The 19884-nt window shown below is 38.4% G+C and overlaps 1 protein-coding gene across 2 annotated transcripts in view; it reads left to right on the plus strand.

The window, feature by feature from the left end:
• Positions 1-18222, plus strand: part of MUSK (muscle associated receptor tyrosine kinase) — a 105921-nt gene extending 87699 nt beyond the window's left edge. The window contains exons 10-15 of one of the 2 annotated variants that reach the window (XM_021074443.2): positions 699-874; positions 1557-1580; positions 8325-8526; positions 9307-9498; positions 10617-10765; positions 12229-18222. In XM_021074443.2, the coding sequence (XP_020930102.1) occupies positions 699-874; positions 1557-1580; positions 8325-8526; positions 9307-9498; positions 10617-10765; positions 12229-12911 (1426 nt within the window). In that variant the 3' untranslated portion in view covers positions 12912-18222. The remainder of the gene's footprint in view (positions 1-698; positions 875-1556; positions 1581-8324; positions 8527-9306; positions 9499-10616; positions 10766-12228) is intronic. The other variant, XM_084992427.1, reaches the window with a different exon arrangement.
• Positions 18223-19884: the final 1662 nt, after the last annotated feature.

Genomic DNA, 19884 nt, shown 5'->3' on the forward strand with positions numbered 1-19884 from the left:
TCCAACTAGTCACCTAGTCTTCAGCCTCTTCACTCATACTATAATATAGAGACATTCCAGCTTCATATTCAAATAGACAGGACTCTAGCTTTCTCAGATGGAAGTGCACATAGCAATGGTACAGGACTCAGCTTCTCCAAGGCTAGGTCCACATGCCCTCCTATAACTTTCCAGGAAGCTGATGCTTTTCTGTTTCAGAGAACAAAGCATGCAGAGCCACCAACTGTGTTCCTCAGCCTCTGCGCATTAGCCCTGATTATAGGAAAACCTCTCAGGCTGGAAACTGCTTGACAATGATCCATGACTTTAGTATGTGTGCTTTTAAAGCTCTGTGTAACTTGTTTCTGTACCTCTGTAAATACTTTAAGATTGAGATGAGTTTGAGGAAAAAAAAAAAGAAAAAAACATATATGGGATTCCTAATCTATTACCTTTTGAACTTGGAAGTTTCTTTTCTCCAGTAGCATTAATTATGTTTTCAAAATAAACAAGACAGCATTTCATCTCATAGGATAATATACTATATTGCATAATGTCTCACATTATTTACAATAAAAATATCTTTACAAAAACACTTTTGCAAGAACAGACAGTGCACTATGATGATGTTTTGAAAATACAGGATTTAGGCTCCACCGTCAATTTGGCTTCAACATGGCTATGAGTCATCCAATTCTGTTCTCCCTAAATTATCTTAGAGAATACTGCCTGGCGGTCAAGGAGCTCTTCTGTGCAAAAGAATGGCTGGCGTTGGAAGAAAAGACCCACAGGGGACTCTACAGATCTGAGATGCATCTGCTCTCTGTGCCAGAATGCAACAAACTCCCCAGCATGCACTGGGACCCCATGGCCTGTACCAGACTGCCATATTTAGGTAATGGAGCTCTCACGAGACTTTGGAGGTTCAGAGAAATTTACCATTTTGAGAAAACTAAGGTGTGAATTTAAATCTCCTAATATTTCTAGGCATTTCTAATTTTTTTTTTTTTTGAGTTCTGCTTTCCTTCCATACCTAATAACAGACTCCTACTGGTCTCCTAATTGCATCAGTTAGCATAAGGATTTTATTCCATCGGTTCTAAAAGAAATTAAAGAACCCTCCTTTTAACTGCTGCTTGAGATCTTACCTTACTTCTTAAGGGAATCTGATGAGAGCTTATAACATTTTCTGGAATGTGCAGAGAATGGCTAAGAAACATCTCACATTTTGCCAAAGGAGTGGAATAAAGGGATAAAGTCCTCTTTCTTAGCCCGTGAAGCTGATTTTTTCAGCATGCAAAAATAAGCCACATGTTTGAAAATGCTGACCTCACAAAACAAAGCTGAACCCTTGCATGTTGCTTTAATGAACTTCATTTGTAAAGAACTGTGTGGTTAGCCCTAACAGCTGACTTAATTTCAAAGGCGAGATCTTTTCGCATTCAAATGCGAAGAATGTCTTGCCCGTTGTATATCAAAAATCTGAAAGAGAACTTGCATTTCTTAGCATTCTCTCACAGAACATATGAGATGTCTGGATGTTCATTTAAATCAAATTTTTATCCTTTCCCCTTCAGATTATAAAAAAGAAAACCTAACAAGTAAGTAATTTTGTTTGTGCCCTTGGAACCTTATGTGTATGTAACTGGATTCGTGCATGCGTATTTACACCCATACTTCATGATGTCCAGAACAGAGTGTACACGCCTTCTCAAAGGCTTTTCACAATACTCACCCAGGGTAGAACACACCCTAATTAGGCCCTGGACAGCACCAGATTTAGTGAATGACACACATCCTATCTCCTGCCTCAAGGTTTTGAAGTGACTTTATCCCTTCTATGGCTATAAAATAAGCCAATTTAAAATAGCACCTTGTGATTTTGCATTCATGAGTTTTCAATCACCTAAAGCTTGATAGATGAAAACAAACGTTTATTTTTTCCTTGAGCCAATTCATGCTCTTCCTTTGTGACAGCAGATCCTTCTTTTGGAAGACAGGTTATTTTTTAAGACAGCTAATTTGCAGTATAAAGTTTACAGGATCAAATCAAATAATTTCTAAAAGGGTCGCCTCAAGAGTTCCCGTTGTGGCTCAGCAGTTAACGAATCTGACTAGCATCCATGAGGATACAGGTTTGACCCCTGGCCTCGCTCAGTGGGTTAAGGATCCAGAGTTGCTGTGAGCTGTGGCTGTAGGTCGCAGATGCAGCTCGGATCTGGCATTGCTGTTGCTGTGGCGTAGGCCTGCAGCTGCAGCTCTGATTTGACCCCTAGCCTGGGAACTTCCATATGCCTCAGGTGCGGCACTAAAAATACCAAAAAAAAAAAAAAAAAAAAAAAGGGTCATTTCAAAATCCCTAGGAGGTCATTTGAGAAGGCTGCTCATAAAGGGGTGTCCTAGAAACTAACTTGTATCAGATGGTACTTTAAACCTACCACAAAGCAGAAATCTTCAGAATGAAATTTGCAAAAGAAACTTATGTCAGTTAACATCCTCTAAGCTTTGTGTTTTAAGACTCAAATTATATTCGTTTCCTTGGATAGATGTTCCAGGCCTAATTGCTTTTGCACTTGGCTAAATGCCAGGACTTGATTTTACCAGCTTACTTAAAGGAATAAGACTAAAAGTCTTTAAAAAAAGAATGCTACTGGTCACAACAGAATCGCTCAGAGCTGGTAAACAAGAACAGCTATGGAAAACCCTAAAAAAAATATCATTCTGGAGGCCTATCAAATTGTTCCCAACTTTAAAGAATGAAAAAAGAAATGTTTTAATTCTTTGTCCTATAAGCAGCTGAAGTTTACTGTGATTGGACTTTTAATTGATGACTGTGATTTTTATTATCCTTTGATTGTTTACTCATTCATCCATTCAAGCATTCATTGAGGGTTTACTGTAGGAAAAGTGCTGCCCTTTAATCCTAGATTAGATAGGAATAACACACACAAAAGCATCCATTTTTCTGCCATGCACATGGATTAGAAGGAATGGTGAGCAGCATAGATTAGCTAAATAGTTTTATGAAACGTTTGGTATATGTTAAAAAAAAAAAAAAAAGAGAACTCCCAATGTCATAGACTGATCATTTCCTCTGACCATATGGTGAGGATTGTCTAAAAATGGGCTCCCTGGGTTAAATGCAATTATTATTAAAGAAACTGGCTTCAGGTAGTTTGAACTGGAACAGAGAAGGCGCCTTTAGATATAGTGTCCCATATTCTGAGGGAGTGTATAAAGCTCTGAAATATTTCTTAAAGAGTTTCTCAAATTCTGAGTGAACTCAAGAATATCACTGGTTCACTTTGAAGGGTGATGGAAGTTTTAAAAAAAAATTACCTTCTTATTTGAACAGTTTTAATAGTTTTCATCTTTATAACTTCCTTTACTGAAATGAAATATCTTTTTTGAGCATGTGATGCCTTTGTAGTATATACATCCCCTGTCTGCTCAGCAGGCATTTCACTATTCCTGAATTCCAGGATTCTGTAGGACTGCACAGGCTGAACTATTTCCTCAGACTGGGTCTTGGGTAACAGCATCTCTGAATCCTCAAATATCTTGAGAATAGCTTTCTTTTACCTGGATAGTTGAAAGCTAGAGGAGCTAGGGATGGAATTCTTGAATGATATTTCTTTTCTCTCTGTAGTCTAGAGATGTGCTTTTATTCCTTTTTTGCTTCTAGTTTTGGAAATGGGTAGCATGATATGAGTCTGGTTATTTTTTCCTGTTAAGTAATTTGCTCCATCTGTCTAGATAGAAACTTTTAGAGTTTCTCCTTCTTCTTGTTGTCTGTGTGGTAGATATTCTGTATAACAGTTATTACTGATCATCTCTTTTCAACACCACATTTGAGACTTCACCGGTAGCTTGAAATCAGCCACCATGGAAGTCAGGATGCAGCCAAGTGATCTTTCTAAAGCAAAAGCTGACCATGCTCCTTCACTGTTTAAAACTCTCTAATGGTTCTTTCCATTTACTGCTAGGCAACATCCAAATTACTAGAGTTTGCATGCAAGGTATTTTATGACCTAGACCTGAAAGCTGCAGCCTTACCTACAACTTTCCCCAACTCAACAATGAAACTTATAGGTACCTTTTTAGAAAATCAAATGCTTGATTCAGATTCTGACACACGTTATTCTGTCTCTGTGGAATTCTATTTCCCTTCTCTTATTCCCCCCAACTCCCTTTCCCCACAGCCACATGCATGCATACACTTTCCACTGGTTATCGCCTACTCACCCTTTATATTTAAAGTTACTCTAGAAAACATACCCAGGATGCCTATACCTGGGTTTGGGCTACCCCTGGATTCTCACAAGCATCCTTGTTCTCACCACTTTTGTGACACTCCTTATATTTTATTGTAATCATCTGCTTGCTAATTATTTACCATTTGAACAATTTAATATAGAGACTCTTTCATATCTACCACAGTCTCCTTGACACCTAACAAGCAATATTCATGTAATAAATACATTTATGTATGGATGGATGAGTGAATAAGACTCCCTTGGTGTTCAGAGGAAAAGGATAAAGAGATGAAGTTGATGACAGAAGAATAAGTAAAAAGGAAAGAAATAGGAGATCCAAATTGATCTTTTGAATCCAAAGAGATCACTGATGTTGCTCTAGGGAAGATGAGAATAGATCAGAAACAATAAACAAGGAATGACAAAATAAAATTATCCACAAAGGAAGAAACAACTAAAGCCATGAAGCAAAATTCTTGCTGAATCTATACTAATTTTTGCATCTTGAGAATAAATCTTGCTAAATCAGCATGAATTTTTTTTTACTATGCCATTAAATTCCAATTTCAGTTTTGTTTTTTTTTTTTTTTTTTTTTTTTTGCTTTTTAGGGTCACACCTGCAGCATATGGAGGTTCCCAGGCTAGGGGTCTAATTGGAGCTATAGTTGCTGGCCTATGCCAGAGCCACAGCAATGCAGGACCTGAGCTGGGTCTTCCACCTACACCACAGTTCATGGCAACGCTGGATCCTTAACCCAATGCGTGGGGCCAGGGATTGATCGAACCTGCATCCTCATGGATGCTAGTCAGATTCATTAACCGATGTGCCACAAAGGGGAACTCCCACCTTCTGATATTATTGATAAAAAAATACCCTTGTATTTACTAATGAGATTACACTGCCAATGTCACAAACTTCATTACCATCCCTTACATGTTAAATACGTATGACTTGCTCTGGTGAAATCCAGATGCAAAAATAGTCACCTCTCCCTATCTCTTAATGACCATGTTAATGATTTATTATCAGCAGGGAGTTTAGCTCTCCAATTTAAGGCCCCCTCCCTACTCATCTTGGGCTAATCTTTTTAAATCTTTGAATGACTCAGTCCAAAGAAAGTCAAAGCAGCTTTCAAACAATCACAGAGGAACTGCAAAGTCTGCTAAGTCCACCGTTTCTATGATGCTTGATTAGAAATGCGTCACTGGTCCTGCACAGATATTTGACTGCTGTGCTGATGTTCTCCTTTCAGGTGACAGCTTGAGTCACAGCAGGGATCAAATTGGTTCTCCAAAGGGTTCAAAACCACTTTCTTAGCCACTGGTGCGCAGCCACTGGTGCTCTAATCACTGTGCCCATGTCTAGACCAAGTCATACAAGGGCACCCCTTAAAATCTCTACTTTTACAAGAGTCCTGTTTCAAATGGCTTTAGGCATCTACTGCAATAAGTTTTCTGGTGACTGTGAAGTGTTATATAAATAGATTTCCTTCTATTAAATCATTATTCTTTTACTATACTGTAGTCAATTGCTAATATTTTGTTTAGGATCTTTTAAATCTATGTTCTATAATCTATGTATGCACTTTTCTTTTGTGCTAACATTGTCAAGTTGTGATATTAGTATTACAATAACTTCCTAAATAATCTGAAAGATTTTTTTCTTACTGGAACATTATAAAACTGTGGAAATCTTATTTCTTCCAAGACTTAGAGAATATAACCATAATTCTGTGATGACTTAAGTTTCCTGGTTATGGCTATATTCAGATTTTCTAATTCTTCAGATTTGGTAATTAATATGTTCCCATCATTTTCCTTAGTTTTTTTTTTAAATATTAGTCGATAATTATATACCATTTCATTTTTATTAACCCTTGAATCTATTGTTAAAAGTACTTTATCATTCCTAATTTTGTATGTTTGTGCCTTTCTTTTCCTTTTAAAATTAAAATGTCATTGATTTGACTACTTTTAAATATTCTAAGACCAACTATTGACCTATTTTTTAATTCTCTCATTTGTGTTATGTGTATTCTAACTTACTAATTTTTGCTTGTACATGGCTGTTACTTTATCACCTGTTTTCTTTTGTTTTCTGTAGTTTTTGTTTCTTTTCCAAAGTTTTGATTTAAATGCTTAGTTCATTTACTTTCATTCTTTTTATCTAATGGAAGGAGATAATGCTATCACTGAGCACCTCCTTGGCCAAATTTCACATGCACTGTTAGGAAGTTATTTTGTAATCTGTAATGATGGCTATTTTCTACTCTTCTATTGAAAAGTTATTAAATTTTTTTCAATGTCCCATTGGATTTTATTTAATATACTATTAACTGCACTTTGATCAAAGAATAGACCTGCATAATTTCTTCTTTTGAAATTCACTGAGATTCTCCCTTTGTGGCCTGACATAAAAGGTTGTGTCTGTCACCATCCCACAAATAACTGAAAATAAATTTTATTCTCTTTTCAGGGTATAAAGTTCATTCTTCACTATTAAGATAGTCTCGTTGATTGTATTATTAAAATATTCTCTATCCATGTTTTTAGTCTTTACTCAATCAAAAGGATTTAAAATATAATTAAGAATATTGTATTAATAGATATACAATGGACTTTGCACCCTATGAACAGAATGATATGAATGTGGCATTATTTGGTTTCCAGCAGTGACATAAAATTTACCTTATTTATGTATTGCATTGACCTTTTATTTATTTATTTATTTATTTATTTATTTATTTATTTATTTATTTATTTATTGTCTTTTTGCCTTTTCTAGGGCCGCTCACGCGGCATGTGGAGGTTCCCAGGCTAGGGGTCTAATAGGAGCTACAGTTGCCGGCCTACACCAGAGCTACAGCAATGCCAGATCCGAGCTGCGTCTGCAACCTACACCACAGCTCATAGCAATGCCGGATCCTTAACCCACTGAGCAAGGCCAGGAATCGAACCCGCAACCTCATGGTTCCTAGTCAGATTCATTAACCACTGCGCCACGACGGGAACTCCGCATTGACCTTTTAAATAGGAGTTTGACAGAATTTCAACTGTTAGATGAGTAAAAACTCTCATTTGTGTCCTAATATTTCCATTTTAATCTTCCATTTTGTTTTTTTGTTTTGGAGTTTTTTTTTTTCTTTTTTTTGTCTTTTCACCTTTTCTAGGGCCGCTCCCACGGCATATGGAGGTTGCCAGGCTGGGGGTCAAATCAGAGCTGTAGCTGCTGGCCTACACTAGAGCCACAGCAACGCTGGATCCGAGCCACGTCTGTGACCTACACCACAGCTCACGGCAACGCCGGATCCTTAACCCACTGAGCAAGGCCAGGGATCGAACCTGCAACCTCATGGTTCCTGGTTGGATTCGTTAACCACTGCGCCACGACGGGAACTCCCCCATTTTGTTTTTAAGCCAACAAATATGTATACAAGCTCAGATTTAAACAATCCTGACTTCAAGCAGAACTTCATAAAAATATTTAACAAAAATTTCCATGCTTGTTGTCAGGTCATAAACAATATGAAGAGTATAAAGGACACTAGCCCAGGATCTTCATTTGTCTTGGAAAAAAAAAATATTTCCTTTCTCTGAGTCTCATCTTTAAAATTCTGTGATTCTGGAGTTCCCGTCATGGCGCAGTGGTTAATGAATCCGATTAGGAACCATGAGGTCGTGGGTTCGATCCCTGCCCTTGCTCAGTGGGTTAACAATCCAGCGTTGCTGTGATCTGTGGTGTAGGTTGCTGATGCGGCTCGGATCCTGCGTTGCTGTGGCTCTGGCGTAGGTCATTGGCTACAGCTCTGATTGGACCCCTAGCCTGGGAACTTCCATATGCCGCAGGAGTGGCCCAAGAAATGGCAAAAAGACAAAAAAAAAAAAAAAAAATTCTGTGATTCTGCAGCTGGGTTTCCTTACAACTAGACCTTATTGGACTGGACTTTATAGATATATAAATAGGGAGAACCTGACACATTAAAAACTTAGTCTTAAAATTAAATTTAGTTTAGTGATTGCTTAAATACAAAAATTGCTTCTAAAAAGTTTAAGAACGAATAATAAAAATAAAGTGTTGTTTACTTACAGCATTCCCACCAATGACATCCTCAAAGCCGAGTGTGGACATTCCAAATGTGCCTTCCTCCTCTTCTTCCTCCTTCTCTGTCTCACCTACATACTCCATGACTGTAATCATCTCTATCATGTCCAGCTTTGCAATATTTGTGCTTCTTACCATAATCACCCTCTACTGCTGCCGACGACGAAAACAATGGAAAAATACAAAAAGGTGAGATAATAGTTTAAGTTAATCACAGGTAGTAACCTTTTAAAAACCTTTATATATTTAGCACTGACATTGGAGAAGGGAGGAGGACTATATAGAATACTGCCCATTTCTTTCTGACATCCATTGCCTTGCTTTAAAATTAAGCACCCTGACCATGACCTTTAAAAATGTCAATGAGGAATTCCTGTCATGGCTCAGTGGAAATGAATCTGACTAGTATCCATGAGGACACAGGTTGGGTCCCTGACCTTTCACGGTGGGTTAAGGATCCAGTGTTGCCCTGAGTTGGGGGTGTAGGTTGCAGACATGGCTTGGGTCTAGCATTGCCGTGGCTGTGGCGTAGGCCAACAGCTACAGCTCTGATTCGACCCCTAGCCGGGGGACCACCATATGCCAGGTGTGTGGCCCTAAAATGACCAAAAAAAATTTTTTTAAATAAAAATGTCAATGATTTTGGTATAGGATCACATGTCCTAAGGCTAGTTTTTCATGGCTGATAGACTCTAAACCACAATTTGGAAGATTATAGCTGTTCTTGCTCCCTATAAGCCCTCTCCAGCCCCACTGCCATATTGGCTAGTGACAAAATTCCTGGGGAAAAGAAAAGTGTCTTTAGGACTCCAACCAAACAAAATGCATCATTGCTCTTGATCTTCGGTCAAGTTAGTAGAGTGTGCCTTGTTTCCTCCTAAACACCATGTCTCTTCAGAACCTAAGTCTGAGTTCAAAGATCTCACCTGATCCTCAGCTCATCATTGATCTTATTTGTCTTCACTGCAGAGAGTCAGCGGCAGTAACCCTCACTACTCTTCCTTCTGAGCTTTTGCTGGATAGACTTCATCCCAATCCCATGTACCAGAGGATGCCACTCCTTCTGAATCCCAAATTACTCAGCCTGGAGTATCCCAGGAATAACATTGAATATGTGAGAGATATCGGAGAGGGAGCATTTGGAAGGGTCTTTCAAGCCAGGTAAAGTTGCCCGCACAAAAAACTTATCCACTGAAATACGTTGTGTCTGAAAAGTTACCAGGCTGTAACCTTGATGTCTGATATGAATAATAGTTATCAAATTAGTTAATTATTCACATCATTAACTTTATTTGTATTGAGTACTGTACTTTGAATCTCAATAATTTACCCTCTCTGCTGGAAAATAGAGTTAAGTACATGGAGAGCATCCTTATCCAGTGTTCAAATGAAAAGCAATTAGCAAACTTTAATTAGATTTCCTTTTCAGTGGAGAATTTTGTCACACATTTTGAAGTCATCATTTCTTGCATTAGTTTTAGTAAATATTTCTCAAATCTCTTCCATGTTCAGTTGCTATAATTTCCACTTCATTTAAAATTTTCTTTGAACTAGTGTTTCAGTTTAAGAACTCAGGACCTGACGTGTGGATATTAAATAGATGTCCATGAAACGGCAAGACAGAAAAGGGAAAAAATAAATGCAAAGATTTGAGAAAACAATGAGCTCAAGAAAAGAGTATGTATTAGGGCCCGTGCTAGACCAACTAATGGCTTTGTGTAAATTGGAGTAAAGTACCCTCTCTGCATGGACGTAGTTCCATAGACACAGAGCTGAGCCACAGAATGTGAACTTGTCACACGTGGCAATTGTCACTTTGGCCTGGTGCTCTTGAGTGGAACCCAGCCTTACCTCTACTCATACTGGCCCCAGTATGGAGGTGACGTGATTAAAGAAAATCTCACACAAATACTTACTGGGGACCGAAAATATGCAAGGCACCATTTTAGGCCCTTTAGGGATATAAGGATGAATACATGGTCTGGAGACGAAGGGGTTAGGATGGTAATGCTAATACTTTGGATTTCCTATAATTGATAAACAGTGCATTTTTCAAACTTTATGTTGAAAATAGCCCCAGCGATTTTTTTTTTCTTTTTATTAGTTAAGAGTCAAGGAGTTTTATGTGTGAGCTGCCATTGGCTTCTTTCTTTGGTTCTATGGCTAGCCTATGGGAAAAGCCAGGAAGAGGGAGATGTGTATAAATGTGGGTAGTTATAATATGACTACGTGTGATTCTCCCGATTTTTGATTTCTGGCTAAATAAATGTATCTTTCAGGGCCCCAGGCTTACTTCCCTATGAACCTTTCACAATGGTGGCAGTGAAGATGCTCAAAGAAGAAGCCTCAGCTGACATGCAAGCAGACTTTCAGAGGGAGGCAGCTCTCATGGCAGAATTTGATAATCCTAACATTGTGAAACTCTTAGGTATGAAAACATAAATGAGGAAATGTATTGCATCTGAAAACAGAGGCTTGCCAAGTTTTTTTTTCCTTCATAATGCATTTATATTTTTTCCTTTCATTCCTTGATCAGAGAGATGTCTCTGTTCCTCTCCATAGAATATTTTCTGTATCAGGAAGTAGAACATTTCACTGCATCACCGAAGTCCAAAAAAAAACTGAAGTTTTTAAAAATTTCTCAGAGAACTATTTTGTCATTTATTTTTTATTCTTATTTTCATGTTTGTTTGTTTGTCTTTAGGGCTGCACCCATGGCACATGAAGTTCCCAGTCTAGGGGTCGAATCAAGAGCTACAGCCACCAGCCCACACCACAGCCACAGCAACACAGGATCCAAGCCTCATCTGCAACCTACATCACAGCTCACGGCAATGCCAGATCTCTGGCCCACTGAGCGCAGCCAGGAATCAAACCCGCATCCTCATGTATACTAGTTGAGTTCGTTAACCGCTGAGCCACAATGGGAACTCCCTTTTCATTTATTTTTTTAATTTACATACTACATATAAATATACTGATTGCCAAAGTCCCTGGAATTAAAAACTAACTGCCAAATAAACAAGCCAAGATAACAGTATTCTCGTTTCTCTTCCTTTTTGAACAGAGTTCTAATTTTTGCCTGAAAAAAATACTTACTATTTTTATGCTGATGTGAAATAGGGACCCTCTGATATTTCAAATTGTCCAGTTTCCCTCTCAAATACAGCAAGACTTTAAAATTAACGGTGTCTTCCTGGTATTAAATCTAAGACTCTATTTATATTCATTTTTTTTTCTTTCTGGAATGAACATGATAAATTCACCTATTTGTTTTACGGCAGTAACCTGAATACTTCATCTAAGATCTTGGATTGTTTTTGTTCTCTTTTCCAAATTTCATACAACAGTGTCTTTGTTATCGTTCTTCAGAAAGCAAGAAGGAACACAGAGCAATGGAATTACATACTCAAAGCAAACATCCATTCATAAATTCATTACCCAGTATTTACAGAGTACTTGCTCCCCAGACCCGGGGTAGGTGTGTGGAACTGAGAGAAGACTTAAAGACATGATCATACTTTTAAAGTGCTAAAATATCGGACAGAAGCCTCAAATAATGGATGATTGTTAACAGGCTGGTAGATAAAATGAAGGATTAAGCATTAAAGGATGATGGAAGGGAAAATCTAATCCTGCAAGGGTCAGAAGCTGAGGTACCCTAGGAGGAGTGGTAAATCACGCTGAATCTTAAAAGATAAATAGGAGATGTTTACACAAAGCAAGGGAGGGTCACAGGATTTGACTAGGATGCTGTCAACAGAAATTCAGGGCCCAACGTTTTCCGATCTGGTCATTTGCTTTTGCAGTTTTTTTTTTTTTTTTTTTTTTCCCTCCAACATGTCACTTTAGAAACCTAACCTCTAACAAGGGACATGATTTTGGTTCCAGGTGTGTGTGCCGTGGGGAAGCCGATGTGCCTGCTCTTTGAATACATGGCCTTCGGTGACCTCAACGAGTTCCTCCGCAGCATGTCCCCGCACACGGGGCGCAGTCTCAGCCCCGGTGACCTGCCTTCCCAGGCCCAGGCCTCCAGCCCCGGCCCCCCACCCCTCTCCTGCGCCGAGCAGCTGTGCATCGCCAGGCAGGTGGCAGCGGGCATGGCCTACCTCTCGGAGCGCAAGTTCGTCCACCGGGACTTAGCCACCAGGAACTGCCTGGTGGGAGAGAACATGGTGGTGAAGATCGCCGACTTCGGCCTCTCTAGAAACATCTACTCAGCCGACTACTACAAAGCTAACGAAAACGATGCCATCCCCATCCGCTGGATGCCCCCGGAGTCCATCTTCTACAACCGCTACACCACCGAGTCCGACGTGTGGGCCTACGGTGTGGTCCTGTGGGAGATCTTCTCCTACGGCCTGCAGCCCTACTACGGGATGGCCCACGAGGAGGTCATCTACTACGTGCGGGATGGCAACACCCTCTCCTGCCCGGACAACTGCCCCCTGGAACTCTACAATCTGATGCGCCTGTGTTGGAGCCAGCTGCCAGCCGACAGACCCAGTTTCACCAGCATCCACCGAATCCTGGCACGCATGTGTGAGCGGGCCGAGGGAGGCCTGAGCGTCTGAGGTCCCAGCCATGCGAAGAGGACCCTCCAGCCTCCTCTCAGACTCTGGGAGCCAGAGGCGCCCAACGCCAGAGGCCCCCAAGGGGGCCCAGAGAGGAAAGAATAGTAGAGGCACGGGTACCTCCTGTTTCTCAGAAAAGACAAAGACTGCGCAGAACTCATGGGTGGATTGAAAACGGGTGACCGGAAAGGCGGCGAGGAAAAGTGTCAGGTAACCGGAAGGAAGTAACTCCTCTTCCTCTTGGGGAAACGTTTGTATTACATATTGTACGGGAAAGAACGTCATCCTGTTTGGTTCCAGAATTTGCTGGCAGCAGAGTCAGACTCTGCTGTATTCATTTTTAGTATGAAATGCAGTTGAGAGCTTCATTTTTGAATAGACTTAATTCCTGTCCGTGAGGAAAGGAGTGTATCTTCCTGTAAGAAATTTAGCTCAAGCACAGAAAACTGAAAAGAAGGAAAACCCATTTATTGTCTCCCCACCCAAAGACGGGTGTGGATTTTTATTGAATTTCTTTCTTGCGTTTAATGCACAATTTGTTTGTATTCCACAGAGTTGTGGTTTACTTTACTGATAGGAGGTTTCCAAGGAATAAAATGATAAACCAGCACAGCAATATTCTTATTGTGATTTTTAGTTCCCTTTTTTGGTCTTTGTTCTTTTTAAGAAGTTTTTCCTTTGTGTGCACTTGTCATGAATTTAATCTACTTATTCTATTCCTACAGTTTTTTTTTTTCCTTAAAAAAAATCTTTTGTGGCTAATTAATTGCCTTTATTGTTTAATTTTTTATTTTATTTTTTTGTTTTTCCAAGGCTGCACCCATGGCATGTGGAAGCTCCCAGGCCAGGGGTCTTATCAGAGCTGCAGCTGCCCGCCGTAACCACAGCCACAACAATACCAGATCTGAGTTGCATCTGTGATCTCCACAGCAGCTCATGGCAATGCCGAATCCTTAACACACTGAGTGGGGCCAGGGAATCAAACCCAAATCCTCATGGATACTAGTCAGGTTCATTACCAGAGAGCCACCATGGAAACTCCTTAAATTACCTTTTTCATTGAAAATTTTGTTGATACCTTCTTCTTTGCCCTAATCTTTATTTCTTCCTCTTTCCAGGACTTTATGTTCTTTTTTAGTTATTTAGCTATTTTTTCCCTTTTATTCCATCCATACAACAAATACTCTGGCAGAAATGATAACTTTCTAAATTAACATTATGGACTGATATGCATATATCTTTTGCAAAGTATTACCATTTTCTTTAGTACTTGCTTTTGAAGCCACACATTTCAAAGTTGTCATTAATTTTATTACCACAGTCTAAGGCAATAAATTTCTTAAACCATAGATTATAGTATGAGATTTCACCAGATGCTCTTGAGGCTCTGAGTTATATCAAACCTGATGTTTTTGTGCATTCTGACGGTTTTTCATCTTCTAGAAACCAATTCCATAGGCAGCAGAATTAATATAGGGTTGTTTACCAATTTTCTGTGTGACTATTAACCTACCCTGTCACAGCTTATGATTCTTAAAAAGAAAAACAACCCTCTGGAACTCAGATTCTTGGTCCACAAGATTTCTCAGTGAAGACCATGTGATATATCTTTATCTGAAGCCAACATGGATAATATGAGTTTGTTCCTGATATAGATAGTATGAGCGCAAATTCTCCTGAGAAGCAAATAAACAGGGAAGAGACCATAGCAGTCTGCTCTATACCAGCTTACTTTCATTCAAACACATTGGCAGTGAGGGCAGTAGAGCAATGGTCTGAATTCTTGATCTTCAACTGTCTGCTGGAAGGCTCTACCTGAAATCTCCAGATGCACCTGCATGCAACGACTTCGTCATCTTTGCTGGAAAACTTGCCACTTCTTGGTCATAGTCACTCCAAGCAACCAAGCAGAAACAGTTTTTCTCCTTCTCCTTCATCCATGAAAACTCTATCAGTTTTACTTTCAAAAACCCTCCTGTGCCCACCATCTCCCCTTCTATCCATCTGCCCATTACTCAAACTCTATCGCTGCCTATTATATCATCTTTCTCCCAGTCAGGACAGTGCAGATTCCATGGGCTATGACAATGCTTGCTTCCTCACAATTCTGATTTACAAATAAGGAAACCAGAGTTAGGACTGGGATCTCAAGAGTGGCATTAGGTTAAAATCATGATGTAAGTCCAAAATCAAGATGTTCACCAAAGGACTAGATAAGGAATAAGGTTGCAGTGTGAGTCAAAGACAGAAGGCCAAGAGGCCAGCAACACAGAACATTTGGAGAGGACCACCAGCCAGTCTGAAACTTTCCTGTAGATGTTCATGGCATGACTTCTGTGTTGTATCTGCTCTGCAGACTTCACAGACATCTTCAGGTTTCCTCAGCTAACAGTTTCATTATAAAAGAAAGACATGGAAGTCAGGCCCATCAAAAAGGCTACTCCATAGAAAAGCAGGGCCAGGGCAGTTAGAGTCACTTGACCTGCCATGGGGCTATTGTGGCAGAGATCATGCCACCCCCCAGAACCAGGTTTCCATAACCCCATTCTACTGTCTTCCACTTGGAGCTCTGCTCTCCTTCTGCTCTTACTTTCCTCTGCCTTCCTCCTGACTTCTCCAGCCTCATGGATTCTCTGTCTGCATGTCCTTTAGGCTCTGGTATTCACGATCGCAAAGCAACACAATCATGGAGATATAGGTAAAGACGGTGAATGAATAAGTGAGCAAGCAAGTAACTATTATAGAAATAATCCAGTTTATTAAATATGTAAAGGCACTGAAACCTAAAATCTCACCTAGAAATCCCATGACAGTAAGTAATATCATTAGCTAGCATTTAATGAATGCTTGCCATGTTTATTCTAAGACCTCTAAATACAGATTTTTTAATTGCAGTGAATGTATTAACTTAAAACACACCACATCCCTGTGACATCAGCACTATCATCATGCCCATCTTTTAGGTGAGGAAACGGCAAAGAGAGATTGTACAACTGGTCCAAGCACACAGAGCAGCAGAGTCCAGGCTATGACCAAAGGAGGCTAAACCCTCAGTCACCATACTGAGGGGCTTCAGATGATTATAGAGCAAACAACTGAATTGCAATGACTCTATGGAGGTGATTTCTAATTTGCATGTAGTTTCAAAACATACACCATATCCCTTATACTACTACTCATAACATTAACTAATAGCAAAAAAAGTATTTTTTGGCATTGTCAACTTGATCAAAAAATCCAATAGGTGTCATGTTAATTTGTTGTTGTTAACTCTAAATGCATTTTCAAGTTAGTCAAGATCACCATGTTATTTCTTTAGTGCTCATCCCAAGGTTCTGTATCTCAGGGACATGGGCCCATTATCTACCAGTATTGTTCTCCTTTTTTAAATATAGATTTTCCTTTCCCATTGTAAAATCATTACATAAGTTCAAAACAGAAGATCAGGAGAGAGACGGGGCCTTTGTTACCAAGTGTTAAACAGGCATCAGTGAGGCACCAACACGTGATCATGACAAGGGTTCCAGGGATTGCACATGGCACTAAAAACACACATTGCCTGGTAACATGATGGAGCAGAAAAAGAGCACTCTTTCCACTTTGCAGGATATTACAAAAGCCCTATAGCCTGTAACAAATGGGCTATTTATGTAACATAAAAGCCTAATTTAATTTCTGAACAATAGTCTGTTTTATGGACATACCATAATTCAGTTAATTTCTTCTTTTTGAAACATTTGAGTTTTTAAACTGAAAACATTTGAGGGTTTTGTTTTTTTTTTAATTTCACGATTACAGACAATACTGTATTGGTCATCCTTATTTGCATATGGCCATAATTATCTCTTTATGGAAATTCTGAGAAAGGGAATATCCAGGCCAAATGGCACTGACAAAACTAAATGGCATGTGTTGTCTTTTTATCTAGAAATTTGTTCCCTTCTCTGCCTTGTACAAAGAATCTCATAGCCCTAAACATTTGCTGTCCTACATAGAGAATTAATTCTCTATTTTTGAGAAGACTTTTGTTTACTTGGTTATAGGAAAAATGGTGATCTCGTTTTGATTTTATTTTTAAATTACTAGTGAGGTTGAATTATTCTTGTTCCTAGGTCATGGATAGTTTTTATTTTGAGAATCATCTGTAACTCATTTTTCTATTGCATAGTTCACTTTCTAACTAGAAATTTGTAAGTCACTTAATAAATAGTAAACCTTTGTCATACTTTTCACAAAAGAAAATTTATACATATTTTTATTTGAAAATAGCATTTGCTTTATTATTGCAAAGGCAATACTTGTTTATTTTTTTAAAGAAAAAATAATAAGCAATAATACACATATAAAAAGAAAATGAAAAAAACACCAACTAGTGGTAACTAACATTAACTTTTATAAATATTGTTCCAGCCCTTTTCAGGTAGGTAGGTAAGTAAAAAGATAGATGAGAGATAGAGATAGATAATCATTTTAAATGAAAACAAGATCATACTTTTAGATTGTTAAAAGCTTTGTTTTTAATCACTAAATGTATCATAAACATCTTCAACATCAAGAAGTATTCATGTGCAACATAACTTTTGATGATTGAGTAATATCTCATTACATGAACTTATAATTTACCTAACAATTATTCTATTGTTGGACATTTGGTTTATTTCTACTTTTCACTATAAAATACAGTATTTTGATAATACTGTTTCTAATTTGTGAGCAGCTATCTTGAGTGATTTCTTTATATATAACTCCTAGAATTGGAATTTCTAGATCAAAGGGTATATATGCTTTTTAAAGCATTGACAAATTACCCTCCTAAATTATTTTATCAATGTATAAATCTCCCAACTAGATCAGAAGCCCTTTTCTTTCAACCTCACCAATACTGAGCATTAGCATTTTAATAATTGCCAATATAATAGTTCACATTTTTATTTTGTAGCTTTTGCTCACATTTCTTTAAGATAAGGTTGAACATTTTTTTTCGGTGTTTGGAGGACAATTTATTTACTCTGTGATTTACCTCCTTTTGTTATTTTTCTTTGGGGTCTATCTTTTTCTTTTTACTTTATAAAAACTTTATATATTGAGTTAAATTTTGCCATACATGTTTTGACCACTTTATCATGTTAAAAATGTTACTTCTTTTTGTCTTTTACTATCAGATTTTACTAATCAGGAAAGAATGTTGAATTTTCAGTCTATTGAGATGACTGTAGCTTTTTCCTATCTGTTAATATGTAGAAATGTATGAATTGATTTCCTAATGTTGAAATATCTTTATGTTCTGGAAATAAACTCTCTTTGGGTATCACATCAGTATTTTAATTTACTATCAAATCTGTTTCATTAACATTTATTTGCATCAGTATTTATAAACTCGTGAAACTAAAGGTTTATCTTTTCTCTGTTAGATTTTGGTATCGGCATTATGCTATTTTCAAAATCTTAGGAAGTCTCTTTCTCAGTGACCTTGGTTAGCTTTTTTTAAAAAATTGTTACGTATTAATAAAAGCAATACATGCACATGATCTTTTAAACACTCCTAAGAAGGGTAAACATAAAAAATAAAGGTCCCCTCCTTCAAATCATCTCTAATTCCAGCCTAAGAACAAACCACTTTACCCATTTCTGGTTTCAGTTCTGCTGGAAATTACCACTGCAATTCTAATAAATAACTTACATGTCTTTCTGAACTGGTCAGTTAAAAAAGGGGTGTAATATCTCCCTTCATAAAAGATGAACAGGTTAGAGCACTTTTACTTAAATCCCTCTCAATTTCCTGAGTTATGTTAATTATTATCAATTATATTGTTTACCATTATAACTTTTAAAAATACTCTTAAAGGCTACCTATCAGTTCTGGATACAGTTAAAACTCTCACACTTCCTTCTACCACTTTCTCCCTCCTATGTTCTATCACCTGTTTCTATGCTCTACAGCTGCTTCTATGCTGTCAGGATCTATAATATTTGTATTTTGTTCTGCAACAAATTAAGATTTGAGTGTTGACTCTAGGTTGATTCTAAGCATGAAAAAAAATCAATGTCTACAGTAAGTAGGTGGTTTTGTAAATATTTATGAATTTCCACGCAAATAGTTGTATTCAGTTATTTTAATTTGATAATATATTTTAATATCCATTAATTCTTTTTACATCCTCTATTTTACGGCTGAAATGTCATTTAAAATATCACAGAATTTTACATTCTGTTCTTTATTTTTTTCTTCCTCTTTCTTCTGTCTCCTTCTCATGCTTTTTTTTCCGCAAATGTCTGGCAATTGTTGATTTAACATCTATAATTACGAATGAAGAGTGTTTTGATTCCTCTTGGTGTTGGGAGTGTCATACCTTTGCAATTTTGTTAGAATGTTTATGCAGCATGGCCTCTCTTCAGCAGGATGGCTACCTGGGGACTCTGCCTATATGGTTTGTAGGGAGGGCATAGGCAGGCTGAGTTAGAACTCCCCCAACTGCCAAAAGTGCTGAAAATACTCTACTCTGAGGAAATAATACTTTGGTACATTTCACTCCTGGAAAAAGCTGTTACTCCTTCACTCATGCCATCCCCTGTGAGAGTCCAAGATTCTCCCTCTCTTCTATCTGCTTCCCTACCTAGATTCAACGTGCACAGCAAGGGCCCTTCTCAGGCAAACCCTGTCCCCTATGCGCCCCCCCTCCTCGCCCCCATCTATTCAGAGAGCATTTCGTGGGGCTTCAGCTGGTGCGGAAGACTCTCAGTCCACCTGTTCTGTATACAAGCCTCGAGTTGACCACCCTGACTGACAGCCCACAGGCTGTGGTGTGCTCTCTTGCATCTGCCAACTCAGAGCCTGGTGTCTTTATCCACATGAAATCATTTCCCACCTCCCCTGACAGCTGGCTCCTGTGTACAGCAGGCTGTAGTTTACATTTCCTATGCCTTCCATGATTCATAAATAAGACCGTTAGATACCTTCTGCTTTCCAAATAAT

Source organism: Sus scrofa, chromosome 1, assembly GCF_054392235.1.
Source record: "Sus scrofa isolate SSC_HxYL_T2T_F1_AM1 chromosome 1, Sscrofa_HxYL_maternal_Yorkshire_Landrace_v2.0, whole genome shotgun sequence".
In the NCBI taxonomy this organism is placed as follows: domain Eukaryota; kingdom Metazoa; phylum Chordata; class Mammalia; order Artiodactyla; family Suidae; genus Sus; species Sus scrofa.